Source organism: Rhinoderma darwinii, chromosome 4, assembly GCF_050947455.1.
Source record: "Rhinoderma darwinii isolate aRhiDar2 chromosome 4, aRhiDar2.hap1, whole genome shotgun sequence".
NCBI classification, from domain to species: Eukaryota; Metazoa; Chordata; class Amphibia; order Anura; family Rhinodermatidae; genus Rhinoderma; species Rhinoderma darwinii.
The window spans coordinates 379,811,892-379,828,859 of record NC_134690.1 but is presented as its reverse complement, the minus strand read 5'-3'; the positions used below and the strand labels follow the sequence as shown (position 1 = coordinate 379,828,859).

Here is a 16,968-nt window from a genome sequence, read left to right as displayed (position 1 = left end):
TAGTCCCCCTTTGCACCCTTGAAAAGATAAAAAGCCTATTCTCACCTAACCCGGCAATCCCATAACAAGTTAGGTTTTTTTTTGTGAGCGGCTCAAAGCAGACAGCGGGATGCAGTGATGTCATCGCACCGCCTGTGACGGACGGCTGACTTCCTAAACGTGCTCCCGGTACCTTGCAGGCCGCAGGCCAAATCAGTCTGTGGCCTACGAGAGTAAATGGCTGGGCAGGAAGCCAATAGCTCTCTGCTCTGCAATAATTTTCAACTCAGTATTCAATTTAAATAAGACTATTTACTGCAGTCTCAGAGGCAATAGTAGCCGTGACGGAAAGGCTGGACTCAGGTGTAAACATAGTCTTAGACGTGAATAACGATTATTATTTTTTTATCTATACCAATCAAATTTAGTACAGTACAAATAAGCGTTTCACAGTTTATTGATTTGCCCAATGAAAGAGGGCCTTTACTGCCAACTGTGCCAGCAGGCAAAAAAATCATATCTGATCAGGGATTTATTCTGCATACAAGACTTGTTGGCATCACCATATCCTCATCACTTAGAGATTGGTTGTATATTTGTCTTAGTTTGCCCGATATACGTTAATTCTTTAGTTAGTATCGGAGTGCACTTTAAAGAGGACCTGTCACCTCTCCTGACAGAGCTTTTTTTAATACTTATATTTTACATGTGTTAACAATTCTGAGGTCTCTTTTCTTATATCTCTTTGTAAGGCCATTTCTCTGTTATTCCTTCTAGAAATTTATGAATAAATTGACAACTGGTTGTTACCAGTTGGGGGTGTGTCACTAGACAGACTTATAATGTCCAGTCAGTGCTTACAGTGTCAGACTGTGTAGGGACACGCCCCTTTGACAAGAGGAATGGTAACACCCAGTTGTACATTTATTCATGAATTTCTAGGAGGAATAATAGAGGAATGACACAGCATAGAGCTCTAAGAAAAGATGCTCTAAAATTGTTATTTCATGGGGAATACAAGTATTTACTGAAACAGACATGTCAGGAAAGGTGACAGGTCCTCTTTGAATTCTGTGATCTGATCTCAGCAATATCACATATTTAATCTTTATTGGCAGCATAATATTCAGTGACCTATAATGTTGGAAATGGATTGTGCTGATGTTGTAGAATCTTTAGCATCAGATATTAAGTGTGTCATGAATAAAAAATTAACACTGGAAGTCATTTATGAATTGACTGTCCCAAGATTCTTATAAGGCCTTATTCACACGAACGTGTTAAACATCCCTGGGACGGCCGTTGAAACAGCGGCCGTCCCACGGACCTATGTAATTGAATGTGGCCGTTCACACAACCGTTGTTTCAACGGACCGTGTGACGGGGCCGTGGGAAAATGGGACATGTCCATTCTTTTCACGCATCACACATCCCTCCATAGACTCTCAACTATAGGGGATGCATGACATTGCGCTCGTGTGAATCAGGCCTAACAGAGGAGCTCTAGCAGCACCTGGCAGCTCTCAATGCTGTTCACCTCACCTGTCAATGGTTAAAATGTTATGGCTGAACGCTGTATATACACTCCTCAAGATTGAAATTGCAACACCAAGAAGGACAAGCCGTAAGGTTATACAAATCGAGGAAGTATCAGGTGTCTAAGATCTGCAAATGATCAAATTTTCCAATCTGTGGCATGTGAGGGGCATAATAGCCAGATTGAAAGCAAAGTTTTTTAGCCACATGAAACCTCAATAATCGGATCGCGTGGTGTGGGATGATTGTGCGATGTTCTCTGTTCGCCGACGTGCCAGTTATCGCAACTTGTCGCAAACTGAGAGGGCCAGAATCCTTGAACTGAGAGACCTTGGTTTATCACTCCAGCAGATTGCTAGGCCGAGATGTCAGCACTGTTCAATGTTGCGTATTTCGGAGGTTGGGAGTACACCAACAAATGGGAATGACAGCAAGAGGTGCGCGGAGGTGAACAACTGCATGGACGGATCGACTGGTTGGAAGAATGGCGCGTAGTGATCCATTCTGTACTGCAAGTGAAATTGGACGTCACACCCGAAGCCTAGGGAAGCAACCAGTGTCGACACAAATCATCAGAAGGCGTTTGCAGGACATTGGTCTACGAGCCATACATCCAGCTACAGGTGTTCCATTGACCACACGCCACCGCTCTCAAAGGCTATCATGGTTCACAGCAAGACGGTAAAGGAGGCTGCAATGGAGGTCTATCCTCTTGAGTGATGAGTTCCGCTTTTGTATAGGATGCAATGATAAACAGAGATTAGTCTGGAGACCACGTGGGCAACAACGTGAAGAGGCCTTCACAAGGAAACATCACACCGGTCCTACTCCCGGGATTATGGTGTGGGGTGGCATAATGTACGTTAGCCGGACCCCTCTAGTCTTCAGTTCAGGTACACTAACAGCTCGGCGTTACATTGATTTGGTCGTGGAACCAGTGGTGCGGCCATTTCTCCAAAGTGTCCCAGAAGCCGTTTTTAAACAGGACAACGCCAGACCGCATGTTGCTCTCCCTACTGTGAACTGCCTGCGTGGCCTAAACATGCTACCATGGCCTGCAGCATCTCCGGACATGTCTCCCAGTAAGCACATCTGGGATGTCATTGGTTGGCAATTGCAAAGGGAGCTGCCCACAGCCAATCTAGATAATTTACGTGTCCAAGTGCATTCAGCGTGGCATAACATTCCTCAGACAACCATTAATAACCTCATTGATAGCATGCCAAGTCGTGTAAGTGCGTGTATTTCTGTGTGTGGCGCTCATACTCGATACTGAAAAAATCAAGATGTTTGGAATATTTTGTTTCCATTTCATTATTATTTGCATATTATTAACATGTCTATCGATCCTGTGGTTTCCACAATTCCAAACATTTCTCCTTCTTGGTGTTGCAATTTCAATGTTGAAGAGTGTGTGTGTGTGTGTGTGTATATATATTATATATATATATATATATATATAATGCATTCGTAAAGTCTCCAGGACCTTTAGATTTTTTCACATTTTGTTATGTTGAGGCCTTGTGCTAAAATAAAAAAAATCACGTTTTTTTGTAAGTATTCAGACCCTTTACTCAGGACTTTGAAACAACTTTGGCAGCGATAACAGCCTCCAATCTTCTTGGATATGATGCCACAAGGTTTGCACACCTAGATTTGGGGATTTTCTGCGATTCTTCTCTACAGATCCTCTCAAGCCCTGTCAGGTTGGATGGGGACCGTTGGTTGGCAGCCATTTTCAGGTCTCTCCAGAGATGTTCGTTTGGGTTAAAGTCAGGGCTCTGGCTGGGCCACTCTAGAACGTTTACAGAGTTGTCCTTAAGCCACTCCTGTGTTGTCTTGGCTGTGTCTTGTTGGAAGGTGAACCTTCGACCCAGTCTGAAGTCCCGAGCATTCTGGATCAGAACATCTCTGTACTTTGCTCCATTCTTTCCCACAACCCTGACCAGTCTCCCTGTCCCATCCACTGAAAAACACCCCGACAGCATGATGCTGCCAGCACCATATACACAGTATATTAACATACATGAGTGTAGTATGATCTAAAGTCAAATAACAATTATTTTTGGTTAATTAGATATCGGATGCAATAGAACATCTCCAGGAGGCGATGAAACTGCGGAAGGATGATCTGCACTGTCTGCATCTGCTGGCTCTACTATTATCAGCGCAAAAACAGTATAAACATGCAATTGACGTCATCAACATGGCCCTAGCTGAGTATCCAGAAAACTTCAGGTACACATTGTTTTTTTAAGCCATAACTGTATTGATACATGAAAAATACTGTACAAAGAATGGAAAATTCTGATCAACTACTTGCAGAATGTTTGCTTTTAGTATATTCAGATGCTGCGTTATTTGTTGTCAACTTTTAGTGTGGGCCAGTAAGAGTAGGTTACTGCTATGGGATCCCTGAAATAAAGGGGTTCCAGCCCAAGTTGGCTGCATACCTTAATATGAGGATTGGTGAGAATCCATGCAGGGTTCCCATTTTCACAGCCATGCAAGGTTACCAAACACGGGCTGCTCATGACCTTACCTAAGGACTCATGCACGGCCCGTGTAGGAAAGTATACAGAGTCCTGTTTATACAAAAAAAAATATATTCATGAATTACATAACATTTTATACTCATTCACATCTTTTTTTGTCTGGATTCTTTAGTCAGTCTGCATGTATTCATACGGAGTCCCCTGCTGGTTTAGTTTCTGTGCTGGGCACCTTCTAGTAAACTGAAAAATATCTATGAAATGTACAAATTTTTCCCTTAAATCTTGTCGTTCACCATTTATGGGTTCCTAAGATAGGCAGATGTCTCATCTGTCTGTCACTGGCCACCCGAAAGCTGGCCATAGACATTATATGTCGTCTGGATCCTCCAACAGCCGGACTGTTCTCCCATGCCTGCTGTTTAGGGTGACAAGGATTAGTCGTGTCGGTTTTTACATATTCCCAAGAGATCAGTGGCAGACGTGTCTGGCATTCACTTGTCTCTCTCTCCCTATAGGAATTAACATGCGTGTTTGGCTGACATCTGTATGGCTAGCTTTAATGCCTGACTATATTTCTACCTCCATCAAATAATTGACCTGACCTAATGACATATGTAACCATAGAAACAATTAATGCCATCCATACTTGGTTTCCATGGTGATTCTATATGGCCATAAATGTGGACACCTGATCATCACACGTGTTTGGACATCCCATTCCAAAGTAATGGACGTTGTTATGGAGTTGGCCCCCATTGGTGGTTATTTTGGCCTTTACTCTTCTGGCACTGCTTTCTACAAGATCTTGGAGTGTGTCTTTGGAAAATGTATGCCCATTCAGCCAAAAGCGCATTAGTGAGGTCAAGCACCAATGTTGTAGAAGAGGGCCTGGCTCGCAATCGGTGTTCCAAATCATCCAAAAGCTGTTTGATGGGATTAAGGTCCGGGCCCTGTGCAGCCACTCGAGTTCTTCCACTCAAACTCGTCACACCATGTCTTTATGGAACAAGAAAGGGCCGAATCCCAAATTGAAAGGGCTAAACCTCTGCTTGTCTTTATAGCATTAACATTACCCTTCTCTGGAAATAAGGGGCCCACAACCCAGACCATTATCCCTCGTCCACCTTAGTAGGTGCTATGCATTCCGGCAGGTAGCGTTTTCCTGGCATCCACAAAACCCAGACTTGTCCATGAGACTGTCCAACATCGAGACGTGCTTCATCACTCCAGAGACCACGTTTTCACTGCTCCCAGTGGCGGCGTGCTTTACAACCCTCCAGCCGACTCTTGGTATTGTGCATGGGCATCTTAGGCTTGTGTGCAGCTGCTTGAGCAAGGAAACCCATTTCATGAAGCACCCGACGCACAATTGTATAAAAACTAGTGCAGGGAAAAAGTAGATCAGTTGTCCATTGATCATTGTCAAGCTTTTTTTTTTTTTTTTTTAAATTGTACTAAATTCTAATAGGGCACCCAAGGGCTCCATTATATGGAAATATGCAGAGGTTTTTGTGTATGAAATTGTAGGCAGATGTTTTTTAGCGAAGTCATTATTTCCAGAATGTTATCACTTAGCTTATTTTGGTTTTAGCACGTTGTTTTTCAGAGGGGGTATTATCTCGCCTAGGCAGATCTCCCCTAGTTCCTCCTGCTAATTAGGCAAGAGATGAGAAAACCTCGTGGCTAGCTGCACAGTCAGATTCTGATCGTGCTTTGTCTTTACACTAATCATTAAAATCTCTTCAATTCTCCTCGGACGCTCTGACATTAAGTGCCATAAAGCGAACCGACCTAAGATCACACATTGAAGGAAAAATACTTATAGCCTGATGTGACAAAATGTCACTAGTAATACAGCGTGCACTGCTTTTTATCCCCCCAAGGCATAATCCTACTTGGTATTCAGTTAATTTTTTAAGCTACTTCATTGCAAGATTCTGCCATACCATAATACCGAAAAGCAGAAATGTATCTAATATAAGAATACAGTCATTTTTTTATTTTTTTTAAATCTTCGTATAAATTAACATGACCCTTAGTCTCGCTACTGTGTTCTCCAATTAGATTAACTTTAGCAATTCTGCTGTGTAAAGAAGAAGTGCAACATATGTTTCTGGGAATAGCTAGGTGACAACTAACAGGGCTGCCATTACAGTGACAACATTGACTATCACTTAGCTTTCTTAGGGTATATTCACACGCGACAGAGTCCTTGGAGAAAATTCTGCGATTAGAAAATCCATTCCATACCTCTAGATGAATGGGACTGTCGCAGAAATTTCTGCAACAAACCTGCTGCATGTGAACCTGCCCTTAGGGTACGTCCACACAGGGTGGATATGCTACGTAAAAGTACACAGCGTATCCGCCCTCAACACCACAGGGAATTGAGGTAGAAAAAATGCAACAAGTTGTTGTGCAGTTTTTCGGGCTGTATGTCCGCTGCAGAAAACAGCAGGTAAAAAAAAAAAAAAAACTTATACTTACCCGTAGTCATGGTGACACGTCCCTCTGATGTCCAGCAGCTTGGCCTGCACGGAGAAGCATAGTGATCTGGGTACCTTTTTTTCTGAGTGCACTTTTTGCAACGGATTTGCAACTTTTCTGCCGCAAAAAAGCACAACATTTGCGATTTTTTTTCGTGTTTTACCTCCCATTGGATTCAATAGGGAAAACCCGCAACAGAAAAGCAGCGATTCCGCAGCATAAATTGATATGTTTCGACGTAAAAAACCGCACGACAGGTCAATTTATGAAAGTTTTTTCAGATGAATTATTACGCAGCGTGGATGAGATTTGTTCATATTTCATCCACTCTGCTGCTACTGTATTACGCGGTGGATTTTCCGCGATGAAATAAGTTGCGGAAAATCCGCAGTATTTACGCTACATGTGAGCATACCCTTATCGCAAGAATTATTCATGGCAATTCTGTCTATATGTGATATGGGAGCAGGGGATGTACATAACTTCCTATATCTGCCATTCAGGAGTCTGGTAAAGCTTGAGTAGAAGCTGCAATGGCGGACATATTGGTTTCTTCTCATGTTCCAGATTAATAGATATAATATAGAAAGGGCTGAACATGAGAGAAGAGGAAGACACAGAGAATGGTGTATTTTTTTCTTTTTTACAGGAAGCGCTCCTTATATACATTATTTCCTCTTCATAAAGGCTCATTTACCTCAGTACATTATACCTTTGACAGGTACCTCATAATCGTTTTAGTTGCTTGTATTTTCTTATCATTCTGTCTGTGAGTGGCAGTGTAAAGTATGAGGGAGAAGCCACTGGTGAGACCAATGATTTCCGACTACTTCAGACTCCCTTTAAATAATGCAGCTTAGTTTCAGTCACTGATCATTACAGACCAATATTTGTTTTCATTCTGGTTGCCATGGCAAAGTCCAGGTACATGTATACATCTCGGCTGTAATTGTTTCTTTTATTTATGTATGAAGATTTATATACAGGCATCTGGGTGTAGTCTTGGCAACCAGAATAAAAAAAAAAAACTTTGATTACATTATTGACTGGAGTCAGGGAACTGGAAAATTTTGCATAATATAGAAAAAAAGGTTGTGACTACTTTTCTTATTCAAGACTTTTTTTAACCCATATTTGGGTTGAATTTGCGGCCTTCGTGGCAAATTTTGTCAAATTTGGAAATGTCGGAAACCTTAATGGAACCTGATGGACCCCGTTATGTTAATGAGATCCGTTGGGCAACAGGGTTATCCGCCTTACGATGGATCCAGCATTGCGTCATGGCTTCTGTTACAAACAGAATCCGCGGCGCAGATGGGAGCCTAAATTGATGCTTATGTCTGAGAATTTACTCATTAAAATCTTGGCCCCATGTGATGCAGTTTTTGGACAATATTTTATCTGCCCATTCACACACACACACACACTGAAATATGTTGCTACCATTGGAATTTCCCAATCATTTCCCCGTCATTCCCAATATCGCTGATGACAAGAAAAATTCATCTATTATGAGTTATTTTCTAAAAATGTACGTCCTGATTTACATCGTGTAGTTGTAATGATGATTGGATAGTGATTGGACAAAACAAAAAAAATCTTATCTTTTTGCCCACTCACACCCATCAATTATCACTATTGTTGGGTCTTAGCATAAGTAAATTTTTGTAATATGTTTGTAATGAAAGGATCCCGCACAGTAAGGTTATATTCACACGCTAAACAAAAAACGGCTGTAAAACATGGTGAAACATGGTGAAACAAGTGAAAACAGCCTCTGATTTTCAGCCATTTTTTATGCATCTAGCGTTTTTTGAAGCGTTTTTTTACGGCCGTTTTTGGAGCTGTGTTTCTATAGAGACAATGAAAAACGACTCAAGAGGTGACGTGCACTTCTTTTTTACGGGCCATTTTTTATGCGCTGTTTCCAAAAACGGCGCGTAAAAAAAGGCCCCGTGGGAACCAAACGCAGTGAAATCAATGGGCAGATGTTTGGAGGCGTTAAGCCTCCGTATTTTCAGCCATTTTTCAGGGCGTTTACGCCGTGTGAGCATACCCTAAGAAGGGGTCTACATTGGATTACAATTCACCCTTGGTGTTCAGTGGTTTTGGCTCAAAGTTTTACCTAAAAAAATGTTGTTACTTTCTTGGCAAGATTTTGCCAAGGTTGGCAACAGCAAAAAATTGGCCTAAGCTCCCGATCCGTGTGATCTAGTCTCTGAGCGATGAGTTGTTCCCTTATCTGCTGACAGGTAGGTCAATGGGTTTTCAGCCCACATGACATGCCTACTAAGAGTTGTAAAGTAGCAACATAGGAGTCTGAGGCTTGTCAGTTTAGAAGCCAAGTCCTATCCTTTGTTTTTGTTCGTAAAACCCACTTTGAAACATATGTTAATGGAAGCTTTAAGGCACTCTCTTGATGGCTTATATCACCATACAGATAGGATTCAATTATTTTCCCTGGAAATTAGAATTGTAAAATGTGTGGTATTGGGTTACCCTGGGCTACTAAAGGCCCATCTATGCCATTTCAGGCATTCGAACTAACACTCGTTCCCGATTATTGCCCTGCTTGTTCATCAGCTTATTTAATCTTTTATGCTGCCCTGAAAACTATAGTTGTCGGCAGCACAAGTCCCTGTGTAAACATCGGATGTGCTGCCAACATTGTATTAGCAATACGGTTTACATTGGTCCGTGTAAAGGGCCTATAAATGAGCCATGATTGTCCTGTAACTATCGGCGATCGGCGCTGGTTCAACATATAGTTATCCCTCGTTCATAAATAAATATAAATATATATATATATATATATATATATATATATATATATATACTTTTGAATCTTATTTCCAGTTACTGTATTTGTGGCAGATTTTTTGAAGAGGTATGCTCTAGGGTGCAATATTTTCAGCATGTTTTTGAGCATTCTTAGCTCCAGCAGTATGTATGGGCTATCATGTGGTTGCCTTTATCACACTAAACACAAAAGGCGCAGAAGTATGGCTATGGAAGTAATGTACACAGCCATGGAAATGAGGGAGGAGGTAGCAGGGAAGTGCCTGTGTATGCTTTATTTGCAAGTGAGTGACTGGGTGACCAAAGAGAGCCCTCATTAGCTTCCAAAATGGCTGGCTATGAGAATGAAACCAATTATGTGTACATATGAGTTAAAGAAGTTTTTGCATGTGTTTACTCCTTGTACCAAGGCCAGGGTCACACTATGGATTTGGTGTGAATTTTTCATGCAGATGCATTGAAAGCTAACAGCAAACATTTTCCAAATAAAGACTCTACAAATTCCATTCACAAGCTGTGGAAAAAATTCGGCACATATTTTAGAATCTGCTACTTTTCAGATCCACAGCATGTCCTTTCAGGGGCGTAGCTATAGGGGTGCACCCAGGGCATATGCTCTGCATGCCCCCCCCCCCCCCTAGCTGAGCCCCTGCCATATAGTGCATTTCAAATGGGTATTCAATTGAGTGGATTAAATCCATATATAAAATGCGGAAACCATGTGGATGTCTGGCGACATTTTTCTGCAACATTTGTTAATGTTATTATCTTTAGTGACGCTGAGGGTATGTTCACACGCACAAAAAGAAGTGGCGAAAATTACGGAGCTGTTTTCAAGAGAAAACAGCCTCTGATTTAGGAAGCTGTTTGTAGGCGTTTTGCTAGTGTTTTTCCAGGCGTATTTCAAGGCGTTTACGCTCAGAAATAGACCTGAAAAAACTACGTGTGAACATACCCTGAGTCTATGTTCACACTCTTAAGCAAAAACGTCTGAAAATACGGAGCTGTTTTCAAGGGAAAACAGCTCCTGATTTTCAGACGTTTTTTAAGCCACACGCGATTTTCGCAGCGTTTAAAACGGCGTATTTTACGGCCGTTTTTGGAGCTGATTTCTATAGAGTCTCTGAAAAACGGCTCCAAAAACGGCCCAAGAAGTGACCTGCACTTCTTTTTTGAAAAACGGGCGCGTAAAAAAACGGCCAGTCTGATTTTTTTGTCCGTTTATGGCCTGAAAAACGGCCGAAAGTAAGCCGTGTGAACATACCCTGATTGTTCAATTCAGTAAAAACGAGCACATCATACATACAGAATTGTGGTTTATTAGGTGTCACCCCTGCAATACCCTGCTAATAAAAGCTTCTCAGTTCCTGCGTGTGGTGTATATAGCGAGCGTTTCCATAGCAGCTCGTTCTGGCAGCTTTCTAATATGGAACCAAAAATGCTTTCCCTGTTTAACAATATCTAGTGCATGAATCTTGTCCTCATTACATTACCTATTCCAGCCCAGAGAAATGTCTTATTCCCGGACAGATGTTTTTCCTCACCCGATGCAGCTGGAGCCGCCATTTAAGCTGATATTGTCGTGTTTTTTATTTTCTGTGTAGCACAGAATTTGCTCCATAAAAAGCAGAGATGTTAATTTGCAGTCAGCTACAAGGATGACAGAGAAGCCTCTCCTCTCTTATGTTTAGGGGCGCTGCGTGTCCCAGTTTTCCCTCAGTGATAACAATTTTTGCCACAGGAAATTTTTACATTTTAAAGCCTATTAATTCCACTTTGCAGTCTGGTGGTGCACCTGGAGTAACATATTGGAATTATTAACTGTTTCCTGGGAAGATTGTATTGAATCTGGAACCGAGACTAAACACAGAGTGAATTTTTAGAGCTCTGATAAATAGAGATATAAGACGCTCATCAGTTCTGGATAGCATCTGAGGCATCCATACACCCTATCGTTTTTTCTTTTCTAGATTTAACCACAAAAAAATATAAAGATGAAGGGTGAGGAGGGCGAAAAGTAACCAAACGTCCCCTTAGACCTCATGTACATGGCCGTAGAGGTTCATGGGGCCTTAAAGGGGTTTTCCCATGTGATACACTTTATGACATATCCACAGGTTAGATTCGGCCCCCTAAGCCCTGTTCTGCCGCTGTGTGTTGCGGCTGAAGCAAGTGAATTCCGACCATGAAAAAGGTTACATGGTCGGGAGTTTTTCTAAAACAGCGTATCTCACTGAGCTACACTGTTTCCGTACGTCCCATTAACTGAATGGTAGTTACGGAAACAGCGTAGCTCGCATACTGCGCTGCCTCCGTAACTGACATTCACTACTATGGGAGCTACAGAAACAGCGTAGCTCAGCGAGCTATGCTGTTTTCGTAAGGGCATGACCACACGTGGCGGATTTCCTCCGCAACTGTCCGCATCAATGCCGCACAGAATCTGCGTTGCAGATTCTGCTGCGGATCTGCACCAAATGTGCAGTAAATTGATGCGGACTAGCTGCTGCGGACTGCGGTAAAAGTACTTCCCTTCTCCCTATCAGTGCAGGATAGAGAGAAGGGACAGCACTTTCCCTTGTGAAAGTCAAAGAAATTCATACTTACCGCCCGTTGTCTTGGTGACGCGTCCCTCCTTCGGCATCCAGCCCGATCTCCCTGGATGACGCGGCAGTCCATGTGACCGCTGCAGCCTGTTATTAGCCTGTGATTGGCTGCAGCCGTCACTTAGACTGAAACGTCATCCTGGGAGGCCGGACTGGAGACAGAAGCAGGGAGTTCTCGGTAAGTATGAACTTCATTTTTTTTTACAGATACATGTATATTGGGATCGGTAGTCACTGTCCCGGGTGCAGAAACAGTTACTGCCGATCGCTTAACTCTTTCAGCACCCTGGACAGTGACTATTTACAGACGTCTCCTAGCAACGCTCCCGTCATTACGGGAGCCCCATTGACTTCCTCAGTCTGGCTGTAGACCTAGAAATACATAGGTCCAGCCAGAATGAAGAAATGTCAAGTTAAAAAAGCAAGACGGATCCGCAGCACACATAACATGTGCATGACAGCTGCGGACTTCATTGCGGAAATTAGAATCTCCATTGAAGTCAATGGAGAAATTCCGCCATGAGTCCGCCACTGCTCCGCAACAGACAGAGCATGCTGCGGACACCAAATTCCGCTCTGCAGCCTATGCTCCGCAGCGGAATTTTACGCCTCGTCTAAACGAACACTGCTAAATTAAAGTGTAAGTCAATGGACAAACGGCTCCGCTGCGGATTAACGCTGCGGAGTGTCCGCAGCGGAATTTAAGTGAAATTCCGCCACGTGTGAACCCAGCCTCACTCCTGACCATATAACCAGTAAGTGGCCGGGAGGCAGCGAGATCAGACAAAGGCAAAATGTCTTTTAGGGGGCCCCGTTCTAGAGATGACGGCCTGTGGATATGTCATACATGTCTCTCATGGGAAAGCCCCTTTAATGTACCTATGTATACCTCATATATAAGTTGTGGCTTGCTTCATTGGATGCCATATGTATGGAGCTATTCTCCCCTAGAAGCATTGCTGTGGGCCGTCATACAGCCTCCTGCCTTCCCGGCCTTTTTCAAGCAATGTTGTGTTCCAATTTGCTTGAGTAAGGGGATGTTTGCTTGCTTTTAGCCCTCCTCACCCTGACCTTGCTACCTGCGCTGGATTAGGACCTTCCAAGTCCTACCACTATATAGCCATGGTTTCCATATCTGGCAGTAATGTAGGCTAATAAGTCCGAAAGAGCTGTATGCACATTATAATAAATGGCTCTGTTCTTTATTAGGCTGTATCTGTTCTGTACACGTGGTGCTGGATGCACAGTTGGCCACTAGGGGCACAATTTGCAGGTCTCTGCCCACTATCCCAGAATGAGGATTAATTTCTTTGCTGTGTGGATATGATGGAAGTGAGCATGTAAATACCTTCTGTTTTTACAAATAGATTTCAGAAAACAAATTGTTCTATTCCTGTTTTGGTTGAGAAAAATACGAAATGGAAGAACAGGCACCCCCCGCAATGGTGGTGACAACTGACCCTTACTGTTTATATGTAGAGTCATTTAGATTGTATATTAGGCATTGGAGTATAAGGGCTCGGAATTTTTACGCAGCTTGTGGATTAGATTTTTTTAAATCTCATCCACTATACCGCTACTGTATTCTGCTGCGTTTTTTCCGTCTGCAATTCAGCATTTCCGCAGCGTGTGGACGAGCCCTAACTGAAACACCGGTTTTATGTACACCGCTGCAAAATATGTTGGTGCTATAAAAATCACAAGTAATAAATGAAGATTATGCTACTTTGTGTTTTAGATAATGCAGACCTTCAGTTGCACAATGTAGTTGGGAGGTCCAGCCGCAGTCAAGTTTAATGTTAGTTCGCCCTGCTACTCACAACTAAGGGCTCATCCACACGCTGCGGAATTGCCACGTTTTTTCCCGGACGGAATTTCGGACGGAAAAAACGCATCAGTATAGTGGATGAGATTTAACTAATCTCATCCACATGCTGCGTAGAATTTCCAAGCAGAAATTGACCTGCGGTATGTAATTTTTCAGAGAAGACGTCTCCATCTCCTAACATTGGGAAAAACGCAGCAATTTACGCACTATTTTCTGCCGTAAAAACCGCAGGAAATGGTGCGTTTTTGCCGCAGCGGAAAGCCTTTGACTTTCAACGGAATTGCTGCAGAAATTTTATGCAGCAATTCCATTGTGTGTGGACAAGCCCTGAAGGGTCTTATACATGGGGAGGTAGACATATTTGTAATGCAGTTTTCTAGTCACCAGTGACATCAATGAGACATTGATGTAGCACTTTGAGTTACATGAATTATGTATATCTGGTGCTGTAATTTAGAAAGTAAATACGAAAAGATAAGGAAATAAAGTACAGCTAATTAATCAGTCTCTACACATTGCAAATATATCCCAGTGATTTTCTGCTATAGTTTGTTGCGAACGGCTAAAGAAAACATATCAAAGTATAAGTAAACAAATTCATATGTCGCATACGTTATATAGAATAAAATGTAAACTTTGCAGTACTCTTATATAGTCATGTACGGTATCTTTGTTCAGCCTTTCCCTTCGAAGGTCACTTGTTTGTGTTGCAGACCTCTCCTTCCTTCTTCTTTCTGCTTCCCTAACAGGAAGTTATCATTGTCCGCCATGTTAACAATACAGTAGAGCTGCATTCCGGTCACAGTCACCGTTTCTACAAGCCTGCTTGTTCACATTACACTTGTCACTCTTGCCCTCTTCCCTGTTAGGGCATGACCACACATGGCGGAATTCCTCCGCAACTGTCCGCATCAATGCCGCACAGAATCTGCGTTGCAGATTCTGCAGCGGATCTGCACAAAATGTGCAGAAAATTGATGCGGACTGGCCGCTGCGGACTGCAGGAAAAGTGCTTCTCTTCTCCCTATTCAGTGCAGGATAGAGAGAAGGGACAGCACTTTCCCTAGTGAAAGTCAATGAAATTCATACTTACCGCCCGTTGTCTTGGTGATGCGTCCCTCTTTCGGCATCCGGCCCGACCTCCCTGGATGACGCTCCAGTCCATGTGACCGCTGCAGCCTGTGCTTGGCCTGTGATTGGCTGCAGCCGTCACTTACACTGAAACGTCATCCTGGGAGGCCGGACTGTAGACAGACGCAGGGAGTTCTCGGTAAGTATGAACTTCATTTTTTTTTACAGATACATGTATATTGGGATCGGTAGTCACTGTCCCGGGTGCAGAAACAGTTACTGCCGATCGCTTAACTCTTTCAGCACCCTGGACAGTGACTATTTACAGACGTCTCCTAGCAACGCTCCCGTCATTACGGGAGCCCCATTGACTTCCTCAGTCTGGCTGTAGACCTAGAAATACATAGGTCCAGCCAGAATGAAGAAATGTCATGGTAGTAAAAACAATACGCTCCGCAGCACACATAAGATCTGCGGACTTCATTGCGGAATTTTGACTCTCCATTGAAGTCAATGGAGAAATTCCGCCATGAGTCCGCAACCAGTCCGCCACTGCTCCGCAACAGACAGAGCATGCTGCGGACACCAAATTCCGCTCCGCAGCCTATGCTCCGCAGCGGAATTGTACGCATCGTGTAAACGAACACTGCTAAATTAAAGTGAAAGTCAATGGAGAAACGGCTCCGCTGCGGATTAACGCTGCGGAGTGTCCGCAGCGGAATTTAAGTGAAATTCCGCTATGTGTGAACCCGCCCTAAGTCACCAGGGGTGCAACTTTGGGGAAGCTGGTGGGGCATGTGACCCGGGTGCTGGGTTTCAGGTGGAATGCCAATAAGCCACTCTAACTTTGCCAGGGTCGTGAGGTATCGGGCTAGGGCAGAAAGCTAGTGCAGCACTCATTGATTTATTTTAGAAACTTTAATTTACACGCTGAGCAGAATATCCTAAGAGTTATATAAGTAGATCATTGAAGATATGTTTTAATTTGTTAATCTTTAAAGGAGTTGTCTCATGAAGCCAAACTATTTTACAACCAGCAGATCACCGGGGGTCCACTGTAGTTTTAAAGGTAGACATTCAAATGAATAGCGACCATCTAATACATGGATGGGGCAGGTCCACTGAGAAGGGGACGTCTATGATATTCATATGCCCTAATAACCAATTTTGAAGCCGCCCTCTAGAGCCCATTTCGGCTATTTGATAGAGGTTATCAATAAGGCAATTAGGAGCCCCTAGTTTTGGGCAATAGTGGGGTCTCACAAGTGGAACCCCACCTAACTTTTCTGAAAGGTTATAAAGGTAAAAAATGTGCTGTCACTGGAAATTTTTTTCACTCTTTCGACACTAACAAATAAAACCTAAATAAAAAAATAAAAACATCATATTATACCCTCATACATTTTATGAAAGTAGACACCTTACACATTATGGGCGACTTCATGCAACAAAATTTAATATTGTGTAAAAAATAAATGGGCATAGCAAAGCAGAAAGGACTCGTCATGTGATCGGTGACGATTCTCTAGGTGGGCGACGTTGTGCAGAGGCCTGTGGTCACATGGACAGTGACTTTTCCTATTTTGTGGACTCACAGAGAAGAGAAAAACTGTGACCACTGCTTTAGGATGTAAATACCGGCTGGGCGATGAGGTCTCTGGACATCAATGCTGCTTTCCTGGGCAATTTTGGAATTGAATGTAAATTGGTAAGTGTATTATATTTGCAGCGGTCACATAGGGTAAAACGTCATCCGAGGAGGCCGGCCTGGACGAAGAAACACAGAATTGTGGGTAAGTATAAGATCATTTTTTTCAGAGTTGCGTTTCTTGCGGCGGAATCAGTTCTTTTCCACCACAGAAAAAACACAACATCTTCTATTTGTTGCGGGTTTAGCCTCCCCATTGAATTCAATGGGGAAAACCTGCAACAAATAAGCAGTATTTACACGAAAACAATTGACATGCTGTGGATATAAAAACGGCACCGCAGGTAAATTTATGAGCGTTTTTTACATTTAGCAGTTACGCAGCGTGTGGATGAGATTTAAAATTAAAGCTGCTGCTGTATTATGCTGCGCTGCTGCTGTATTATGCTGCGCTGCTGCTGTATTATGCTGCGCTGCTGCTGTATTATTCTGTGGTTTTTCCGCAACATAATCCGTTGC

At 42.9% G+C, this 16,968-nt stretch overlaps 1 protein-coding gene across 1 annotated transcript in view; it reads left to right on the top strand.

The window, feature by feature from the left end:
- The window catches only part of TTC7A (tetratricopeptide repeat domain 7A), a 293,419-nt gene that overhangs the window by 167,441 nt on the left and 109,010 nt on the right, over positions 1–16,968 (top strand). The window contains exon 15 of the mRNA XM_075863204.1: positions 3,593–3,753. Within this exon, the coding sequence (XP_075719319.1) occupies positions 3,593–3,753 (161 nt within the window). The remainder of the gene's footprint in view (positions 1–3,592; positions 3,754–16,968) is intronic.